This window comes from Protopterus annectens, chromosome 8.part0 (assembly GCF_019279795.1).
Source record: "Protopterus annectens isolate FY-2018-M chromosome 8.part0, PAN1.0, whole genome shotgun sequence".
Classification (NCBI taxonomy): domain Eukaryota; kingdom Metazoa; phylum Chordata; order Ceratodontiformes; family Protopteridae; genus Protopterus; species Protopterus annectens.
Genome location: NC_056741.1, coordinates 507,436,227 through 507,454,532, shown reverse-complemented (window position 1 = coordinate 507,454,532; position 18,306 = coordinate 507,436,227). Strand labels below are relative to the sequence as shown.

At 41.1% G+C, this 18,306-nt stretch overlaps 1 protein-coding gene across 1 annotated transcript in view; it reads right to left on the bottom strand.

The window, feature by feature from the left end:
* Positions 1-208: 208 nt before the first annotated feature.
* The window catches only part of LOC122808291 (melatonin receptor type 1C-like), a 221,029-nt gene continuing 202,931 nt past the window's right edge, over positions 209-18,306 (bottom strand). Inside the window, exon 4 of the mRNA XM_044079255.1 lies at positions 209-990. Within this exon, the coding sequence (XP_043935190.1) occupies positions 209-990 (782 nt within the window). The remainder of the gene's footprint in view (positions 991-18,306) is intronic.

Below are 18,306 nucleotides of genomic sequence, written 5' to 3'. Positions count from 1 at the left end.
AAGCTAAAGGCAACTGAGCATTTGTAACATACTCACATGGCTTGTTTGCATTGCCTGAATAACTTATTGTTTGAAGATGTTCAAAGATAGTAATGTTATCTGTGAATATGAAGTCTGTGTATCTGAGCTTCTTTTAAGAAGTGTTTTTTATGATTAGTGATATTAAATGGAAGGAAATTATTTAACTTTAAAACACTTTGTGTCAAAGTTATTGTATAGTTTTTGGAAATGTGCAGAATGATTGAAGAATTCTTTTGTACTCATCCCTAAAATTTTGATTAAAAATACCATAAACAATACCATTGAGACAGCTATTAAAGGAAGCAGCAAAGTAACCTAACACATAAAGCCAGTCAGGAAACTTTGGTGCATTTCCTTTTGGACTTAACCCCACAACCAAAGCTGGGATACTAAATGGGCTCCAGAAAACAGCAAAAAGAATAAATGATGCAAACATTGTCAAGAAATGTCTCACTTCATTACGCTTAAGTTTTTGTTTGTTACCCTGTCTGACCCGGTACTTGACCTGAATAACCAACATCCAAACCTTTGAGTAACAGAAAACCACAGTAGTAACTGGTACAAGGAAATGCAAAATTGCCAGTGCACATGTTAAAGATGGATTTACAGAGAATGAAAACACACAGATATGAATTCTTTCATCATACTTAACAACATCAAAATATGCAATTGGTAAAGTCAATATGATGCAAAAAATCCATAGTAGGAAAACATAACAGCAGGTGTTTTTCATGCTGTAGAGTTTGTCGTATCTGAGGCTGTAACATATGCAACAGTAGCGGTTGATTGCAATTGCCATAATGTTGTAGACAGATACTATGAGACCAAGATCTTGAATCACTGCTGCAGCCTTGCACTGAATATCTCCCAAGGTCCATTTTCTCTGCAATGTTGCTATAGTGACTAAAGGATATGGATATATTCCAACCATCAAGTCAGCTACTGACAAGCTAATCACAAAGGCATTTCCTGGAGATAAAAATGAAATGCTTTAGCTAAAAAAAATGATATTCTTCACATAAATTCAATATGTCATCATTAAACTGGTATTTCCATAACATAATCATTTTAAGATCGCTATTAGAAGAAAATAATTCATCATTTTAGGATTATAGGTGGATGAATTATTTGCTCTAAAATCTTGTTACAATTTTTTCAAAGGGGTGAGTTACCACTGTTACATGTTTTAATTTTGGTTTACAAATGTAGGAAATGTGTAGTGTTTTTGCTTAGTTATATTTAATTATTATGCAAATGAACTTGTTTGTGTGTGTGTGTGTGTGTGTGTGTGTGTGTGTGTGTGTGTGTGTGTGTGTGTGTGTGGGTGTGTGTGTGTGTGTGTGTGTGTGTGTGTGTGTGTGTGTGTGTGTGTGTGTGTGTGTGTGTGTGTGTGTGTGTGTGTGTGTGTGTGTGTGTGTGTGTGTGTGTGTGTGTGTGTGGGTGTGTACACACTTGATTCTTTTCAAAACAGCTTTTTACTGCTGTAACATTAAAATCTCATTATGTGCTTTAAAGCACAAACAATAATACAATCTAAATCAAGGTCTTTACAATCTAATACAGGGCACTAAGCTTAAAATAAAATAAATAAATACATTGTTATATCAACTTCACATGTCTACAGGGAATGCATTATTGTGTGTGCCTATGTGGGCATGCAAATAAGTGTATGTATACTGACCTTCTCAAAAAATAAACAAGTAACTGACCATAATTATCATGTGGTCAGTTTATTACCAACCTACCTTGTTGACAATCAAGGTATAATATAAGAGCTCTTTGTCTTGTAACTACAACACACCTGCTCCTGCCTGAGAAGACACATGCTTGAACTCCCAATAGATTTATCTCCAGGTCTTGCATAGCCATCCCAAAGCGTGATCCTATATACTACAGAGTCCTACTACAGCCTAAACCATAAACTTAAAAATCCACTAAGTTCCTAGCTCAACTCCTTAGTTCCTAACACTGAACCTCCACACCCTTTCTCCTAAAACCTAAAGTTTCTGATTAGTACCTAAATATAAAACTTCACCCCATCCCTAAACCTAAATTTCCATTTTGTTACCTAACACTAAAAATCCACTCCCATTCCCCAATCCTAAAACTCTAACATCCCCTGAATAAACCTAAATTTCCTGATCACTGCCTAATCCTAAATCTTATAGGTTCATAGGTTCATAGGTTCATAGGTTTATACTAGGCTATCTGCCCTAAGGCATTTATAAGCCTAGCCCAAAGTTTTGTGGCTTACGCCACCCCTTATATGAAAAAATACTGTGCCCATTAGTTTGTTGTGCCTCTGTCCAGCAGTGACACAGAGATGATTCTCGGGGTAAACCTACGATCTCCCATCCACAGGTCAAGATTTCTCTTGAACAGAGCCAGCGAGGTGCTCTGCCTCACATGGACTGGGATTTTATTCCACAACATAGGGAGTCTCTGAATGATAAATCTATCCCTCCAGCATGTCCTATTTATATCCGTGCTAAGGTTTAAGTCGCTTGCTCTAGTGGTTTTGGTGGATTTGGATTTTTTGAGGTGGAGCATGTCCATTAATTCCGGGTTGGACATGGCCTTGTATGTCAGGCACATGTTACCTCTGAGCAGATGGTATGCGACTGAATAGAACTGGAGTTTCTTCAATCTGGCAGCATATGACAGATTTTGGAGTCCCTTTATCATTTTGGTGAGGAACTTTTGGGGTCTCCCCAATTGCTGCAGATGTCGGGTGAGATACATCCCGAATGGGGCATTGTACTCGATCATTGGTCTAATAAGTGAAGAGTACAGAGGAACAATGACCTCACTAGATCTGGATGTGAATCCCTTCATGATCAGGTGGGCAATGTAGAAGGTCTTTCTAACCACTTTAGCAACGTGAGTGTCAAAAGAAAGGCCACTGTCAACCTGGGTCCCCAGGTCCCTGATAACCTCTTCTGTGCTTAGTGGATTGCCACCTATATGGTAGCTTGGGGTTACCTTGTTTTTCCTGAAGGGTATGACTATACATTTTTGGCGTTTAACTTCAGGCCATGGCTCTGGCACCAGCTATCTGTTTCCGTGAGTCCCTTCTGAAGGATATCCATGTCCGATGCACTTTCCACTATGGCCCAGTTTGCAGTCGTCTGCAAACTTTGTCAGCCAAAGTCCTCCCATGTTGGCCTGTGCTTCTGAGCAGTAGCTGCCAAGCAATAGGGGCCAAGGACTGAGCCCTGTGGGACACCACTTGTGACCGGCTTGGAGTCTGACATAGCGCCAGCAACTCTAACCCTGTGGGTTCTGTCCTTAAGCCAGTTTGCAACCCATCTTGTGACATATGGGTTTACATTTAAGCTGGTAAGTTTTTCTACAATACCCGAGTGGGGTATTGTGTTGAAAGCCTTTGCAAGGTCAAGGTAGGCTGTATGGACTGCCTTTCCCTCATCAATGGCCTTGGTGGCTGTTTGAAGAAGTCGACCAAGTTCAAAAGGCATGATCTGCCCTTGTGAAGCCAAACTGGGTCGGGTCCAATGTCTGCAAGTCCCTATATCTTTGTTTATGAGCTCCATTATGATCCTCTCCATAGCTTTGCAGACTAGACTTGTTAAGCTTATGGGGCGGTAATTACCAGGGTCCGTAGAGGCACCGCCTTTGTGGAGTGGGACCAGAGTTGCCGTACGCCACTCCTTGGGCATGTATCCTGTGGTAAGGCTGAGATTAAACAGCTGCCTTATGTGTGGGTTTAATTCCTCATTTAGCTCATGTAGCACACAGCCGGGGACACCATCTGGTCCCATTGATGCTGTGTTTTTAGCTTTAGAGAGAGCAGCTTTCACCTGCGCATTTGAGATGTCTGGGAGGTTACACTCTGCTGGGATAGTTATCTCTCCTTTAGGGGAGAGGGGTGAAGTTTGCACTGAACCTGTCTGCCAGTATGTTGGCAATGTCTGTGGGTTCAGTGATTTTGTATCATTTTGGACTAATTCTGAGCATATCTGGGAGTTTCCACCCAGGTTCCTAACATAGCTGAAAAAGGCCTTATGATTGTCCTTTGAATCCATGGCAATTTTTCTCTCAAAATTGGCCTTAGTTGATTTTATGAGTGCTCCTATTTTTTACTAATAATGATCAGGGGTGACTTCCCTTTTATGGATTTTGTTCTATCATGTAATAGCTTTCTCCTCTTATTGTAAAGTTTGTTAATGGCTGGGGTCCACCAGACTGGATGTTTGCCCTTTGTGGAAAGAGTCTTGGTTTTATTTGGGATTGCCTGATCCATGCAGTCCTGGAGGTGTTCATGGAAGGCATTTGTAACGGCTTCCGTGGCTTGTGTTGTGGTTTCCACTGGCTCAGGGGCCTTCAAGGACACCACACCAGTCTTGAGTAGTGTGAAGTTTGCTTTAGAAGTTCTTCACTGTTGTCTTTTTTGTTTGGGGTGGGGGCGGGATGTGGATTTCCAGTGAGATTAGTTTATGATCAGATCTCACCAATGAGGGATATACTTCCGGTGTGGAGCATTTTGTCCCCATGTTTGTGATAATGAGATCTACTATATTTTCTCCTATCATGGGAACAGTGACTAGCTGTTCCATGGCATTTGAATTTATGAACTCCAGGAACCATTGGGCTAGAAAGTTAGGGCTTGAGTAATGTTCCCAGTCTATATTCGGGTAGTTGAAGTCACCCAGTATATGATGGTGTTTGGAGATACATTTATACCCTCCAGTGTCTTCAGGAAGGCTGTGTGGGGTTCCTGAGTTTGAGAGGGTGGCCTGTAGCATGCTACAATTTGTAGAGCAGTTTTGCCTATGGTTAGTTGCACCTGGATGGTTTCCGAAGCTTCGTGCATTGCCACCAACCTGGAGGTGTGGGTATCCTTTATGAATATGGATACACCCCCTCCTTTTGTGGTGTGGTCCAGGTTTTGGGGCCGGAAAGCATGATATGAGGTAAAACCTAATAGTGCCAGGGTGCTCTCAGGAGCCTTGAACCAAGTTTCAGTTACAGCAAAGACATCGATGTTCTCCATACTGAGAAGGGCCTCGAGTGCGTGCATTTTGAGATTTAGACTTATGGCATTGAGCAGCAATACCCTCAGTTTCTTCCCATTTTTGTTTTCTAGGGTGGTAGGTTTAGAATTTGAGCCTTGCCTAAAAAAGGCACTATGGGGGTGGCAAGAGCCTTAGCCAATATCCAGAATCCCAGGGGTGACAGGTGCAAGCCGTCCCTTGTGAAGCAGCGTGGCCTGTCAAGCATGTCATCCCAGGCAGACAGACACTGGATCCCCTTAGAATGACACCAGACATTAAGCCAATTGTTAAAGCTGATCATCTTGTCTCTATATTGTGGCATCATTCTTGGTGAAGGAAGGATACTGCTCAGGGTCAGGGTCATACCTGCCTGGGCTACATAATCAGAGAGTTCCTCTATGTCTCTTTTCATGTAGTCCAGGGAGGTATGTCTCAGGTCGTTCACACCAGCATGGACAATGACTGTGTCATATTTGTACTTGCCTTGGAGTGACCCGAGTGCTTGTGTTATGTGATGGATTCTAGCGCCCGATAGGCAGCTTACTGTGACCCTCTCCTTGTTCAGCCTGGTGAGTGGGACGTCAGTGTGTCTGATTATGGAGTCACCTATGACAAGTATGTTTGGTGTTGTATTTGGCCTTAAGGGCTGTGACTGCTTTGCACACTGATTTTGTGGTTTATGTGTTGCTTGTGGGGTGTCTTGAGGTAGCAGTTGTTTGGGTGTCTGCTTTGGAGGCCTCTGCTGTTTAGGTAAATTTTTACTCAGAGCCTCTGAGTATGTCTTTGTGTGTTTATGTGTTTGATTCAGTGGTGTGGTAGCATTATGTGAGGCTGGTTTTGTGGTGTGTGTAGTTGCCTTCTCCTCCTGTCTGGTCTTGCCAGTCCTGAGTTGAGAGAGCTCAGCCTCCAGTTTGGCTAAATAGCTGCATCTCTCGCAAGTATTTGTGTTATGTGGAAGGAGGAGAGGGTTGTCTGTGTACATGAGGCAGTTATAACATTGCCTCAAGATTCCCAGATTCACCAGCTGGACCGGAGAGGAGATTGACAACTGACCTTTGGACATGCTAGAATAATATTGGGAATTCCTTAATAGTTGAAAACAATGACCAGTGGGGAGTGAGGGTGTAGTGCTTTTAATTTTTATTGCTGACTTATATAATTGCTTTAGTGAGCAAGTGCCAGGTAACTTGAGTGCAATGTGTTACAAGTAACTAAATGCAAAAATGACAAACAGTAACTTTCTTTCAAGTGAAACAAGGAAATTCCTTCCAAACTCCCCTCCTGCTCCATAATACTACAAGCCCTCCCCTTACACTAACATCTATTGCACTCAGTGCACTGTGGAGAAGTTTAACACATCATGGTAAAGCAGGAATTCAATGCATTGAGCATAAAACACCCCACTATGTCTTCCTATGGCATGTGCAAATACAAGGCACACAGCACGATGGACTGTGTAACATGCACAGTTAACAGCACTGGAGTTGCACTATCGACAACAGACACTAGCTGGGCATGCGCAACACAGACTATATTCAGTGTCCTCAAAATGCATGGACACAACTGCATTTGCACTAAGGATGCAAACAGTAGACACAGTTGCTAGCATTCCACACTTGTTCATACACAGAGTGGATATGTTGCAATGCTACGCCCTGGGTACTGCAATAAGCAGTGAGCATAAATGCTGATCTATACATTGTCATTGCAGTAGGGTTCTACATGGCAGCCTGTATGTCTGCACCTTATTGTGAGCTATGTACCATGGATATGTGGCATTGGGGAGTAGACCATCATTCACTTTGTAATGACATTCAAGCACACATACATACACAAACACATACATATTTATACACAGCCATGAAATTACAGACCACAAAATTGCCTTCCACAGTCATTGAAACTATGAGTGATGCACAGAAATACTAGACATAGTATTTAGTATATAGAACAGAAAGTCAGTTACAAGCTTTACCATGTGTTAATGAGTACCACTCACTTTTGCATCTCATTGTTCTGTTCAACTCCGTGACTAATGTCAGTGCTTGCCTTCATTATAGATCACTGTCGGGCAGCATTTAAAGGAAGAGGGGACTCAGGTATTGGTGAAAAACTTGCAGTGGTACTCTATACAGCAGAAATATTCAGTTTCCCAATTGCCTGAGAGCACTGTCTGGTTAAACAACTTGTTCAGAGTCACACAGTAGGCTGATGGAGTCAAACACTGAACTACAGAAAGCAGAGATTTAGCACCTCATACCCTCAATATTCTGCACTAACTGCCAGACCTGCTGGTGATGCTGCATGCTGTGATACACATGATTCAGCTTAATTCATGTTTCCCTGTTCAGGTAAATAAGTTTTAAACATCATCAATATTTGCTATAAACATAAACATATCTGCAGCTGCAGAGTTCTCCTCTGTCTCTAAATAATGCATTGAACCTTTTCACACAATTTGTATACCAGCTCCCTATCATTTTTTGTGAGTAGATCAGTTGCAAAACTCACATATGTAAAACAAGAAGTGTGAGGGCGTGTTAGTGTGGTGGACAGAAAGTTACCAGCACAAACAATGTGGCAAAGCAAAGCAGTGGTAGCATGGGAGAATATGAAGTCAATGCTGCAAAGCTGTAAAAAACAAAGAGAAAACACTGTACAAGTAGATAATTCTAAAGAGATAGCACAACTCCCTTCCCAGTAGGCAAACAGCTGAAAAAATAATCAGAGAGGACACATAAGCAGAGAATGACCAGCACACAAATAAATGTGCCTTCCCAGCAATCATGTAGAATAAAGAGGCCCCAACAGTCACAGAAACATGTAAAGTACAGAGTACTGCAGAGCACACAGTCAAAAGAAGGCCAGTAAAGTAAAGAACAGCACCAACAAACAACAGATTGCATATATATATATATATATATATATATATATATATATATATATATATATATATATATATATATATATATATATATATATATAGATCTAGGACGTTTGCTCAGTCGTCCGAATCCATAAAATCCGAACACACTTTAACGAAAGCGTTTTTATCAAAAAAGTGCTTTTGTTAAAGCGTGTGACAAAAAAAAAAAAAAACACTACATTTACATTTTAGCAGGGTGGGATTCGCCCCCCTGCACCCCCCATGTGCCCCCACACCCCCCCTACTTTAATATTCTCCCTCCGAGACCGCACTACAGTGGAGAAAAGGGAAATTTCCCTTACCCACACCGTAGTACAGCCTCAGCAACAGTCATACTTACGTGAAAGTGCTTCTTCTGTGAAAAGCACTTTCACATATGTATGCCCGGCTGATTGGATTTCAGTTATTATACAAACACACACACACACACACACACACACACACACATATATATATATATATATATATATATATATATATATATATATATATGGGTTCTATACACTAAATCGAATTTTCACTAATTCAAAATAGTGCATGGAATGCTCATTGCAGCGAAAGTGCACTTAATCGAAACTGCACTTACGCGAAGTTCAGTACAATGAACGGGTGCTGTACTGAACTTCCGTACAGTACTCTTGGACCTTAGAGTTAGGGCACGGGTCATAGTTAGGGCATAGTCATGACCCTTGCCCTAACCCTAAGGCCTGTGATGACTGCAGCACAGTGAAGGACATAGCAGTTAGCTTTACTAACTATCCCCTTACCCTAACCCATGCCCTAACCCTAAGGTCTGTGACTATCGCACCATACTGGAGGACATAGCTTGTTTTTTATGTCCTCCACTGTGCTGCGGTGTTTTCAGTGAAGTGCACTTATGCAAAAGTGAACTTTCACAGAAGTGAGGCTTCCTATTACAAGTTCAAAATAGTGAACTTTCATTCTTGTAATAGGAATCCATATATATATATATATATATATATATATATATATATATATATATATGTGTGTGTGTGTGTGTGTGTGTGTGTGTGTGTGTGTGTGTATGTGTGCATGTATACATATATACATACATACATATACACATGTATATATATATATATATATATATATATATATATATATATATATACACTCACAGTAAGATACTGTCCGGTTCGATTCTCAGCTAGAGCGTCTTCTGCGTGGAGACATGAGTGAATGGGCGTACCTTCGTTGAAGGTTGTGTATCAGGCCTGGCAAGCAGGTACGTAAAAATCAACTGCCAATCATTAGAGGACCGGAGTTCCGCTGTGGCGACCCCTAACCAGGAAAAGCTGAAAGACACAAAAAAAAAAATATATATATATATATATATATATATATATATATATATATAGAGAGAGAGAGAGAGAGAGAAAGATAAATATGTAGATAGATATACTTAAACAGTGTACACAGGCAAAACCTAAGTAAGAAAAAGCTCCAGGCTTCCTTTCACATTCAATGAAATTAACAGAATACATATAAATACACTTTATACAGCTAAAACTTCACAAGTCCATAGCCAAGCTATCCCCAACCCAGAAAACAGGCATAATATAGCAGCACGATTCAACAAATGAGAGCATAATGGGTATCACAGTGCTTAGGTCTATCTCCCAACCAAACTGACAAATACACACAGTACAGCAGTATGTGGGCAATAACACCCATAAGACCCCACCATGGGATCCAGCAAGGGAAGGAGGGATGCTATAAATGGAAAGGACAGTCAGGATGAAGGCATGTATATATGAAGTACATCTTAGCCTGGTTAGGTAAGCAGCCACCCATGAACATCACAATCACTATATTAAATTGTGTCTGGGGGGGTACAGTACACATGTCACAGAACTGGATCTCATCCTGGACAAGGGCTGGGATATAAAGCAGAAGCACACCTGTGTGAAATCCAGCACAACTATGGGATCTTCTAATACTCAGAAATGTACCTCCATAGACAATTTTGTCATATCACCAAAGACCAAGTGTGAGAGGTACATCTAGAGCACCTCACAGAAAGAAACCCAGAGCATTAGCAAAAAATACATATATTCATGTAAGAAGGTATTTAACAACAATGCATTCTGCTGCTGAATAGTGAAAAAAATAAGACTATTGTAAGGGCTCACCACCATCATGCTGGTGATGGACAATGAGAAAGTGCTACTCTCCACAGGGCCCCATCATGCCCAAGATCCAGCAAATGTGATGCGCCATTTATATCATTACAGCCAAAAAAACATTGACATCCTATGAGTTGTGTACTTACAATGCGATACAAATACTACCTACCAGGAACTCATTATCCAAGCATGTGACATGGGCTAAGAAGAAGGGGTCTTGCCAATTGCTAGAAATAATCACCACTGATTACAGTCTTTAATCCTACCATGTTCCCACTTCAGATGGGGACATTCATGTACTGTGTGTTGGTGGACATTGCAAAAGATATTTATTTTATTTTTCAATTATATTTAATAACTGGGAGAGATTACTAGTCCAAGAACCATTTTTAAATAAGACCTGGACCATATAGACAGAGAGCATGAAAGCATTTATAGTTAGTTTCACAGTTAGTAGCATGTTAAAGGATACATGGAGAGGGGACAAGGATGTGCAGAAACAATAGACCAATCCAATATTTATGTTACATATATATCTGACAAATCAATGAAGACATCTCAGTAAATAGAATGAAAGCCTGAAATGGTATATTTACATATAAATCATCATAGTTACAGCACAGATATCACATCATTATTCATCATAGGCAACATAAACATTCTGGTTCTGACACAACACAGAATTCAACAAAGAACATTAATGACATGGCATGGTCAGATGGCACATTTTCTACACCAAGCCACATATATCACCAACTGTATTCCATACAGAGAGCCATGCAGAATGAGATGACAACAGGCAGTTTCTGTTTCTATGTGTTATACTCATATTCCAGGATCCTAGGACATGTTGTTTGATGCTGTGGTTGAAATGGCTTAAGTAGTTGTAGCTTTAAACATCTTGGCTAAAAGAGCCTTTCAATTACCTTCTGAAGAAATGTTAGGAGTATCACAGGTATTATGCTCATAAATTCTAAATCAGTTTTTTAGTATTAGGTTACAGCATATAAAGGAGCATATGTGGTTCACCAGGACTGCAGCAGGCAGAACCAGCACCAGACATACATTTTATAACTTTGCACATTTTCCCAAGGAACCATGAGCCATAGATCACACACACACACACACACACACACACACACACACACACACACACACACACACACACACACACACACACACACACACACACTACCATCAAAGCCCTAACTCATCCAGAAGGACTGAAATACCTCAACAGGAATGCAACACTTAGACACTTCCCATGATCCACATATTTAGCACACTTCCTACCCATACTATACATTACTTTGACAGGATTTCCCTCAGGATCATCTGATTTCCAGGTGTGCACTTATGCTATACAGACAGGTCTTATACATACATGAAGGTCACATTATCTATTATTTGTTGTGTTTTGCATGAGATTCTAGATATGTCATAGAACCCTAAATGACAATACAAATCCACAATCCCTGGAGAAAGCAGGGAATGGCCTTTAATGTAACACAAGGGAAATGTGAAATATATTGCAGCAGGGAGTTGCTTACTGCAGAGATGTGTATTTTGCCTAAATGCCGCAGGAGAAATATTATAATTCATTCCAAACATCTATGACAAAGTTTTTGTTGTGTGTACCATGGTGCACATCATGGATTTATATAAACAAATGGATTAGTAATTGAACAGCTTAGAAGGGCCTGCTATACCAGCTGTACCATGGAGATTCATGTGAGGAGCAGACACACAGTGACAGTACCACTGATGAGAAAGAGGCATGCACAATACTAGCAAAGAGGTAGTTTCTGGTCTACAACTATGACCTCATTGTGTGTCAGACATTATCATAGACACATCGGCTAAAGGTTGAGCAGGATACAGTCATCAACACTTGCACAGGATTGGGAAATACAGTGACTGTTGATGCCAACACTATTAGATGGAGTGGGGTCTTGAAAGTTGAACACGGTAGCCACCTACACCAGAAGGTTGCAAAGAGTCAGAGATCAAGCTGCCATAAACTAATCACTGGTCTGGTGGTAGCCGATATTTTGCATTGCAGTGTTAGGTTTGATGTGGTCTGTGGCATGGATGGGGTGGAACTACAGTACCATGAGCATTTTTTTATATAGTCACCTTGTCATTAATAATTATCCTGTTGCATTTATCCTACTTGTTATATTTATTATTTTTAACTTTTTACTGCTGGCCTTCTATAATTGTGTTTTTATGTGCTAAGCAGTTTTATTCATTAACTTATTGTCATTTTTTTTAATATACGTTTATTTATATATGTTCATATATCCAGTATATATATATTTTTTTTCAGTAATCAGAATGGACTTTTGAATTATATATCTATATATATATATATATATATATATATATATATATATATATATATATATATATATATATATATATTTGTTAAGGAAATGTTTTTTATTATTGTCATGATTTTTGGGATGTAACATCACTTCCTGAATTAATGAACTAATTATGTTAGAACCAACTGGAAGGAATGGTGCTGCTTATTAACCTTTTGTTGTAATTAGTTTCTGATTCTGATAAAGACTTCTGTAAGGAGATGGAAGCACTTAATCCTGCTTGGTTTTATTCTTGTCGTGTGGTTTGGATCTATTAAAAATTCACATTTATTATTTTTGAGCCCTTGTGGTTTTTCCTGCAATGTTACTGTTGGTTTTACTGAGAAGGGACAGCCTTTATTGGAGCTCTACTTGGCCAGATTGTATTTTTTGTTTTAGATACCATGAGCATTCACCTTGATGGGGTAGATCTTGTGTTGATCCTGTTCAGCACCTTATTCTTTGAACTGCTTGTTGTCCATTATTAAGGTGGCAAGGTGTGTGCCAACAGTCAATGTGAATGTGTTAGAGCTACGTCAATATGCATGTAAAGTTACCCTAGGTGTTGAGTCAGATGATCAACATTACTCATGAATGATGCCTGTGACTGAGGTTGTATAGTTGTGTTCTCACAAATGACAGTGATGCTTGTCAACACCGATTTGTGTAGTCCACCTTGGGATGGTCTGTGTCTGACCTACCCTATATCACACCACTCCCATTCCCATGGAAGACATGGCCTGTGAAGTAGACTGAATGGAAATTGCAATACATTTCATGGAGTCATGTGAAGGCATCAGTTGCCACCACTGATTTTTAGCAACATTGTGTTTTCCTTGCATTTGTAGTCCATGTCACTATGTACTTGGTGCACATCCTTACATAAGCAAAAAGGCAAACTCACCATGTCCACAATGTTGTGGATATCAGACAGTTGTACCTGGACCACTGACCTGCACATATACCAAATGTGTATTCTAATGTGTAATGGCACAGTAGTCATAGCAGCACCTTCCCATCCCTGTCTATCTACTACTGTGAGTATGCACACCTCTGATGCAGTGTACTTTTCAGATGGTGTGTGCAACTTGGACACAGATGGCATTTCTGACGTGCTTTGAGGTGCAGGATGTCTATTATGGACTGGAAAGGCCATATGCTCATTTTGTACCTCTGTATGGGTCCCTGTATAGGTGGACATGGGTGACTCCTTCCCTTACAATGCTTCAGACAATGTTATTTTGTCAAGGGACCATGTCATTTGAATGTTGCCATTATTGTCATTCAGAGGTGCCCTGCTGATGTCAGCCCACTGTTGACCTTTTGTTCTGCATCCTGCCTGCAGATCCTGTAAAAGCATGAACAGACATGCTAACAGTGTCTTCACACACACACACACACACACACACACACACACACACACACACACACACACACACACACACACACACACACACATGACACACTCTGTTATAACCCCCTGTGGCACATGAAAATACAGCTAAAGCATACACTGACGTACATACATATGTCATTGTGCAGGCTGTTATGGTGGCAGACCAGAGGCTCCTAGAAAGACAGATATGCAAGTAGGCTTTACTCAGTCATTCCCTTCAGGCATGCACTGCTATACTATACTGAAATTCACATTAGTAAACATGTGCTTCCTTGACATGCCTCTCAATCACTTAGTTCAAGAAATCTGGACAAATCCTGACAAAATGGGGGAACAAAGGCCCAAAAATAGGGACAGATTTTAAATATTGCTCTTATAAACTTAGTAAGTTGGAAGAGTAACAGGTTTTTTGTTATCATACATATTTATGAAGGATTTGAAGCCTGAAACTCATATGCATGTCATTATTTAGTGACTTCAGTCTTCGGATCACACCAGTGATTTGCCGGAAAACCACAAATTTTTTGAGGACTAGACCAAAAATATGAGGCAAATATCTTGACATCATACACAAATCTGGAGAGTGGAGAGCTATGTTCCCTGACTGAGACACTTGTGGATGATGCCACCCCAGCTCTTAAAGCCAAGCTGCCCCCAGGCATTAGGGTCTGAGCTCCCTGGTTGGTGTATAAGGCCAGAAACTCCTCAGCCTTGTGAGCTGCATGAGTGTTGGTGATTTCCATACAGTGATGGCCAGTGTGCTGCAATGTCCCTTGCCTTTCTCCTTGCATTCAATAACACTTTCATTGAGACCTACTATGACTAACCACAGCATTTACATCCTGCACTAAGCTCTGCCAGATCTGGTCCTTATATTGCCTTTTTGTGTTACTTTTGCCCAGATGGCACATTCAGTTTGTATGGAAAGCCTTCAGTAACACTTTACTCTCATGGGTAGTGAATTTTTTCCTGGAATTTCTTTCTGCAGATTGTTATACCAGTATGTATACGCCTGCGGGAAAACATGTCAGTCAGTAGATGTGTATTGTATGGTATAGGATGCTGATATTTATGTCCCATTATGAATCTGTTTATTGCTATTTGTGTTATGCACATGTTTCTTCATGTTATATTGTAGCCATCACAACAACCTTTCTTTGGTTTGGGCCCCTATTAATCAGCTACAGTTAGTAGTGTTCAAAGTTTCTCATCCATTTACATGCTGTATTGTAGCAATGACTAAACATATGGTGCTGGAACCTTAACCCTTTGCAGTTGCCTAGATCACCTAGTATTGGATCTGTCTGTGCCTACTACTGCTCCATGAGGCTAAGAATGGATATAGTGTTATGTTATGGTGATACTGGAGTGCACATGCCAAATGCACGAGCATGATGATGAATTGTTCCATACTCATTGTAAATTGCATGGCTACTGCCAACAATTTTGAATAGCACGAAGTGCTATGATAGTAATTCAGAAACAGCGGGGCTCAGTAACATCGTTAACCGGGCCACTGCTATAACGTGCAACTGCTAGCATGGTATAAAACATCAGCACCACTAAGTAAAACATCAGTCATTACCTTAGAGTAGAGGAATAGAGGGCTCTCATTAAAGATTTTATGTACTTGCAGTTTCACAGAGTTAAGGAAAGATTCCTGCCTTGTAAAGATCCTCAGAAAAAAACACACACATTGTGATAGCTATCATTCACATTGGTACAGATGTAATGATGAATGTATTACTCAAAACACAAAGCCATATAAAGTAATTAACAGGAACAAAACATACTGCACTCTCAGTGTCCAGTCTTATGCAGCTACTTCCTGTTTGGCTGGCATGAGTGCAGAGGCTGCTGCTGCTTCCTTCACTCATGTACAGCAACTGAGGAGACTTTCTGGAAAGGGCACAAGATGAAAATCTAGCAGCATTTTACAATTAATCCCACAGCTATTTCTTTTTAGGTCTTCTGCAGCTCGAACAATGGAAGTGCAGCTGACTCATATAGCCTGGTATAGCAACTGTATGTGTTTTGAACAAGAGCATCACAGACTTTGCATGGCTAGGTACAGCTTAAAAATAAGGTGAGTGCATAGGTATGATGGCCCACTTAGGGGAGAATGCTAGTTAAATGACTTACTCACAATCAATCCCTGTTCCATGGCTATAGGAAACAAGAAATTTAATCCTTACCTCCAACTGCCAGAACATGTCTGACATGACCTCCTATTTGTGTCCTTTTCTTGAGTAAGTCACTGAACAAGACAATGCTTGAGACAACTGGAAATGTTGGCTAGACTTCTCAATGGTCCGCTGGACTAAAAGCCTAGTAACTAGTACCTAGGGACCAGAATAGTTCATAGGTTCATAGGTTCATCGGTTCATACTAGGCTATCTGCCCTAGGGCATTTATAAGCCTAGCCAGAGTGTGTTTGGCTTTCACCACCCATTTTAAATGAATTTTGCTATGCCCTTTTTCGAGGTTAGTATACTGTGCCTCTGTCTAACAGTGACACAGAAGTGATACCCGGGGTAAACCTATGATCTCCCATCCACTCATCAAGATTCCTCTTGAAGAGAGTCAATGAGGGACTCTGCCTAACCTGGACTGGGATTTTATTCCAGAGTGAAGGAAGCCTCTGGGTTATGAATCTGTCCCTCCAGCATGTCCTATTTATTTCAGTGCTGAGGTTGAAGTCTCTCGAGTGCGTAGCTCGATGGGATTTGGATTTTCTGAGGTGCAGCATGTCCATCAATTCCGGGTTGGACATGGCTTTATACGTCAGGCACAGATCGCCTCTGAGCAGGCGGTATGCCACTGAGTCGAGCTGGAGTTTCTTTAACCGGGCAGCATATGGCATCTGTTTGAGCCCTTTGATCCTCTTGGTGAGGTACTTTTGGGGTCTTTCCAGTTGCTGCAAGTGTCTGGTAAGGTACATCCCAAAAGGGGCATTGTACTCAATTATGGGCCTGATGAGGGATGAGTAAAGAGGCACGATGACCTCCCCTGATCTAGATGTGAATCCCTTCATGATTAGGTGGGCTATATAAAATGTTCTTCTAACCACTTTGGCCACGTGGTTGTCAAATGAGAGATTGCTATCAACTTGGGTCCCCAGGTCCCTAATTACTTCTTCTGTACTTAATGGATTACCACTTATGTGGTAATTTGTGGGCACTTTGTTTTTGCCAAAGGGGATGACTATACACTTTTTGGCGTTTAGCTTGCGGCCATGGCTCTGGCACCAGTTGTCTGTTTCTATGTGGCCCTTTTGGAGGATGCTTGTGTCGGCTGGAGAGTCGATTATGGCTCCCAGTTTGCAGTTATCTGCGAACTTGGTCAGCCACAGTCCTTCCATGTTGGCCTGTACCTCCGAGAAATATATACCGAACATGAGAGGTCCCAGGACTGAGCCTTGTGGGACGCCACTTGTAACTGGTTTGGAGTCTGACATGGCTCCAGCAATTCTAACCATGTGGGTTCTGTCCTTGAGCCAGTTTGCAAACCATCTAGTGACATAGGGTTTTATATTTAAGCTGGTGAGCTTATCTTAATAAATGCGAGGGGGTATATATGTCGAAGGCTTTTGCGAGGTCCAGGTAGGCTGTGTGGACCACCTTCCCCTCATCAATGGCTTTGGTGACTGTTTCAAAGAAATCGACCAGGTTTAAGAGGCAGGATCTGCCCTTAACAAAGCCGAACTGGGTAGGATCCAGTGTCTGTAGGTCCCCAATATCTTTATTTATGAGGTCCATGATGATCCTTTCCATAGCTTTGCAGACCAAGCTAGTCAGGCTTATGGGGCGATAGTTTCCAGGATCCATTGAGGCACCACCTTTGTGGAGAGGGACCACTGTTGCTGTACACCACTCTTTGGATACATATCCTGTAGTAAGGCTGAGATTGAACAGTAGTTTTATGTTTGGGTTTAGCTCTTCTTGGAGTTCAGCCTGGGACACCGTCTGGTCCCATTGATGCTGTGTTTTTTGCTTTGGAGAGAGTGGCTCTTACCTGAGCATCTGAGAAGTCAGGGGGGCAGCACTCTGCTGGGATAGATATTTGCCCGTTTGGTGAGGGGGGTTGCGCTGAACCTGTCAGCTAGGATGTTGGCAATGTCTGTGGGTTTGGTGTATTTTTTGTCATTTTGGACTAATTCTGAGCATATCTGAGAATTCCCACCCAGGTTCCTAACATAACTAAAGAAAGCCTTGTGATTATCCTTAGTGTCCTGTGCAATTTTCTCTCAAGCTGGCCTTAGACGATTTCATGAGCGCCCTTAGTCTTTCGCTAATACTGATCAGCAATGCCTTCCCTTTTTGGGATTTTGCTCTATCATGTAGTAGCTTCCTCCTTCTATTGGATAGTTTGTTTATGGCTGGGGTCCACCAGACAGGATTGGGTCTTGGTTTTATTTGGGATTGCATGATCCATGCAT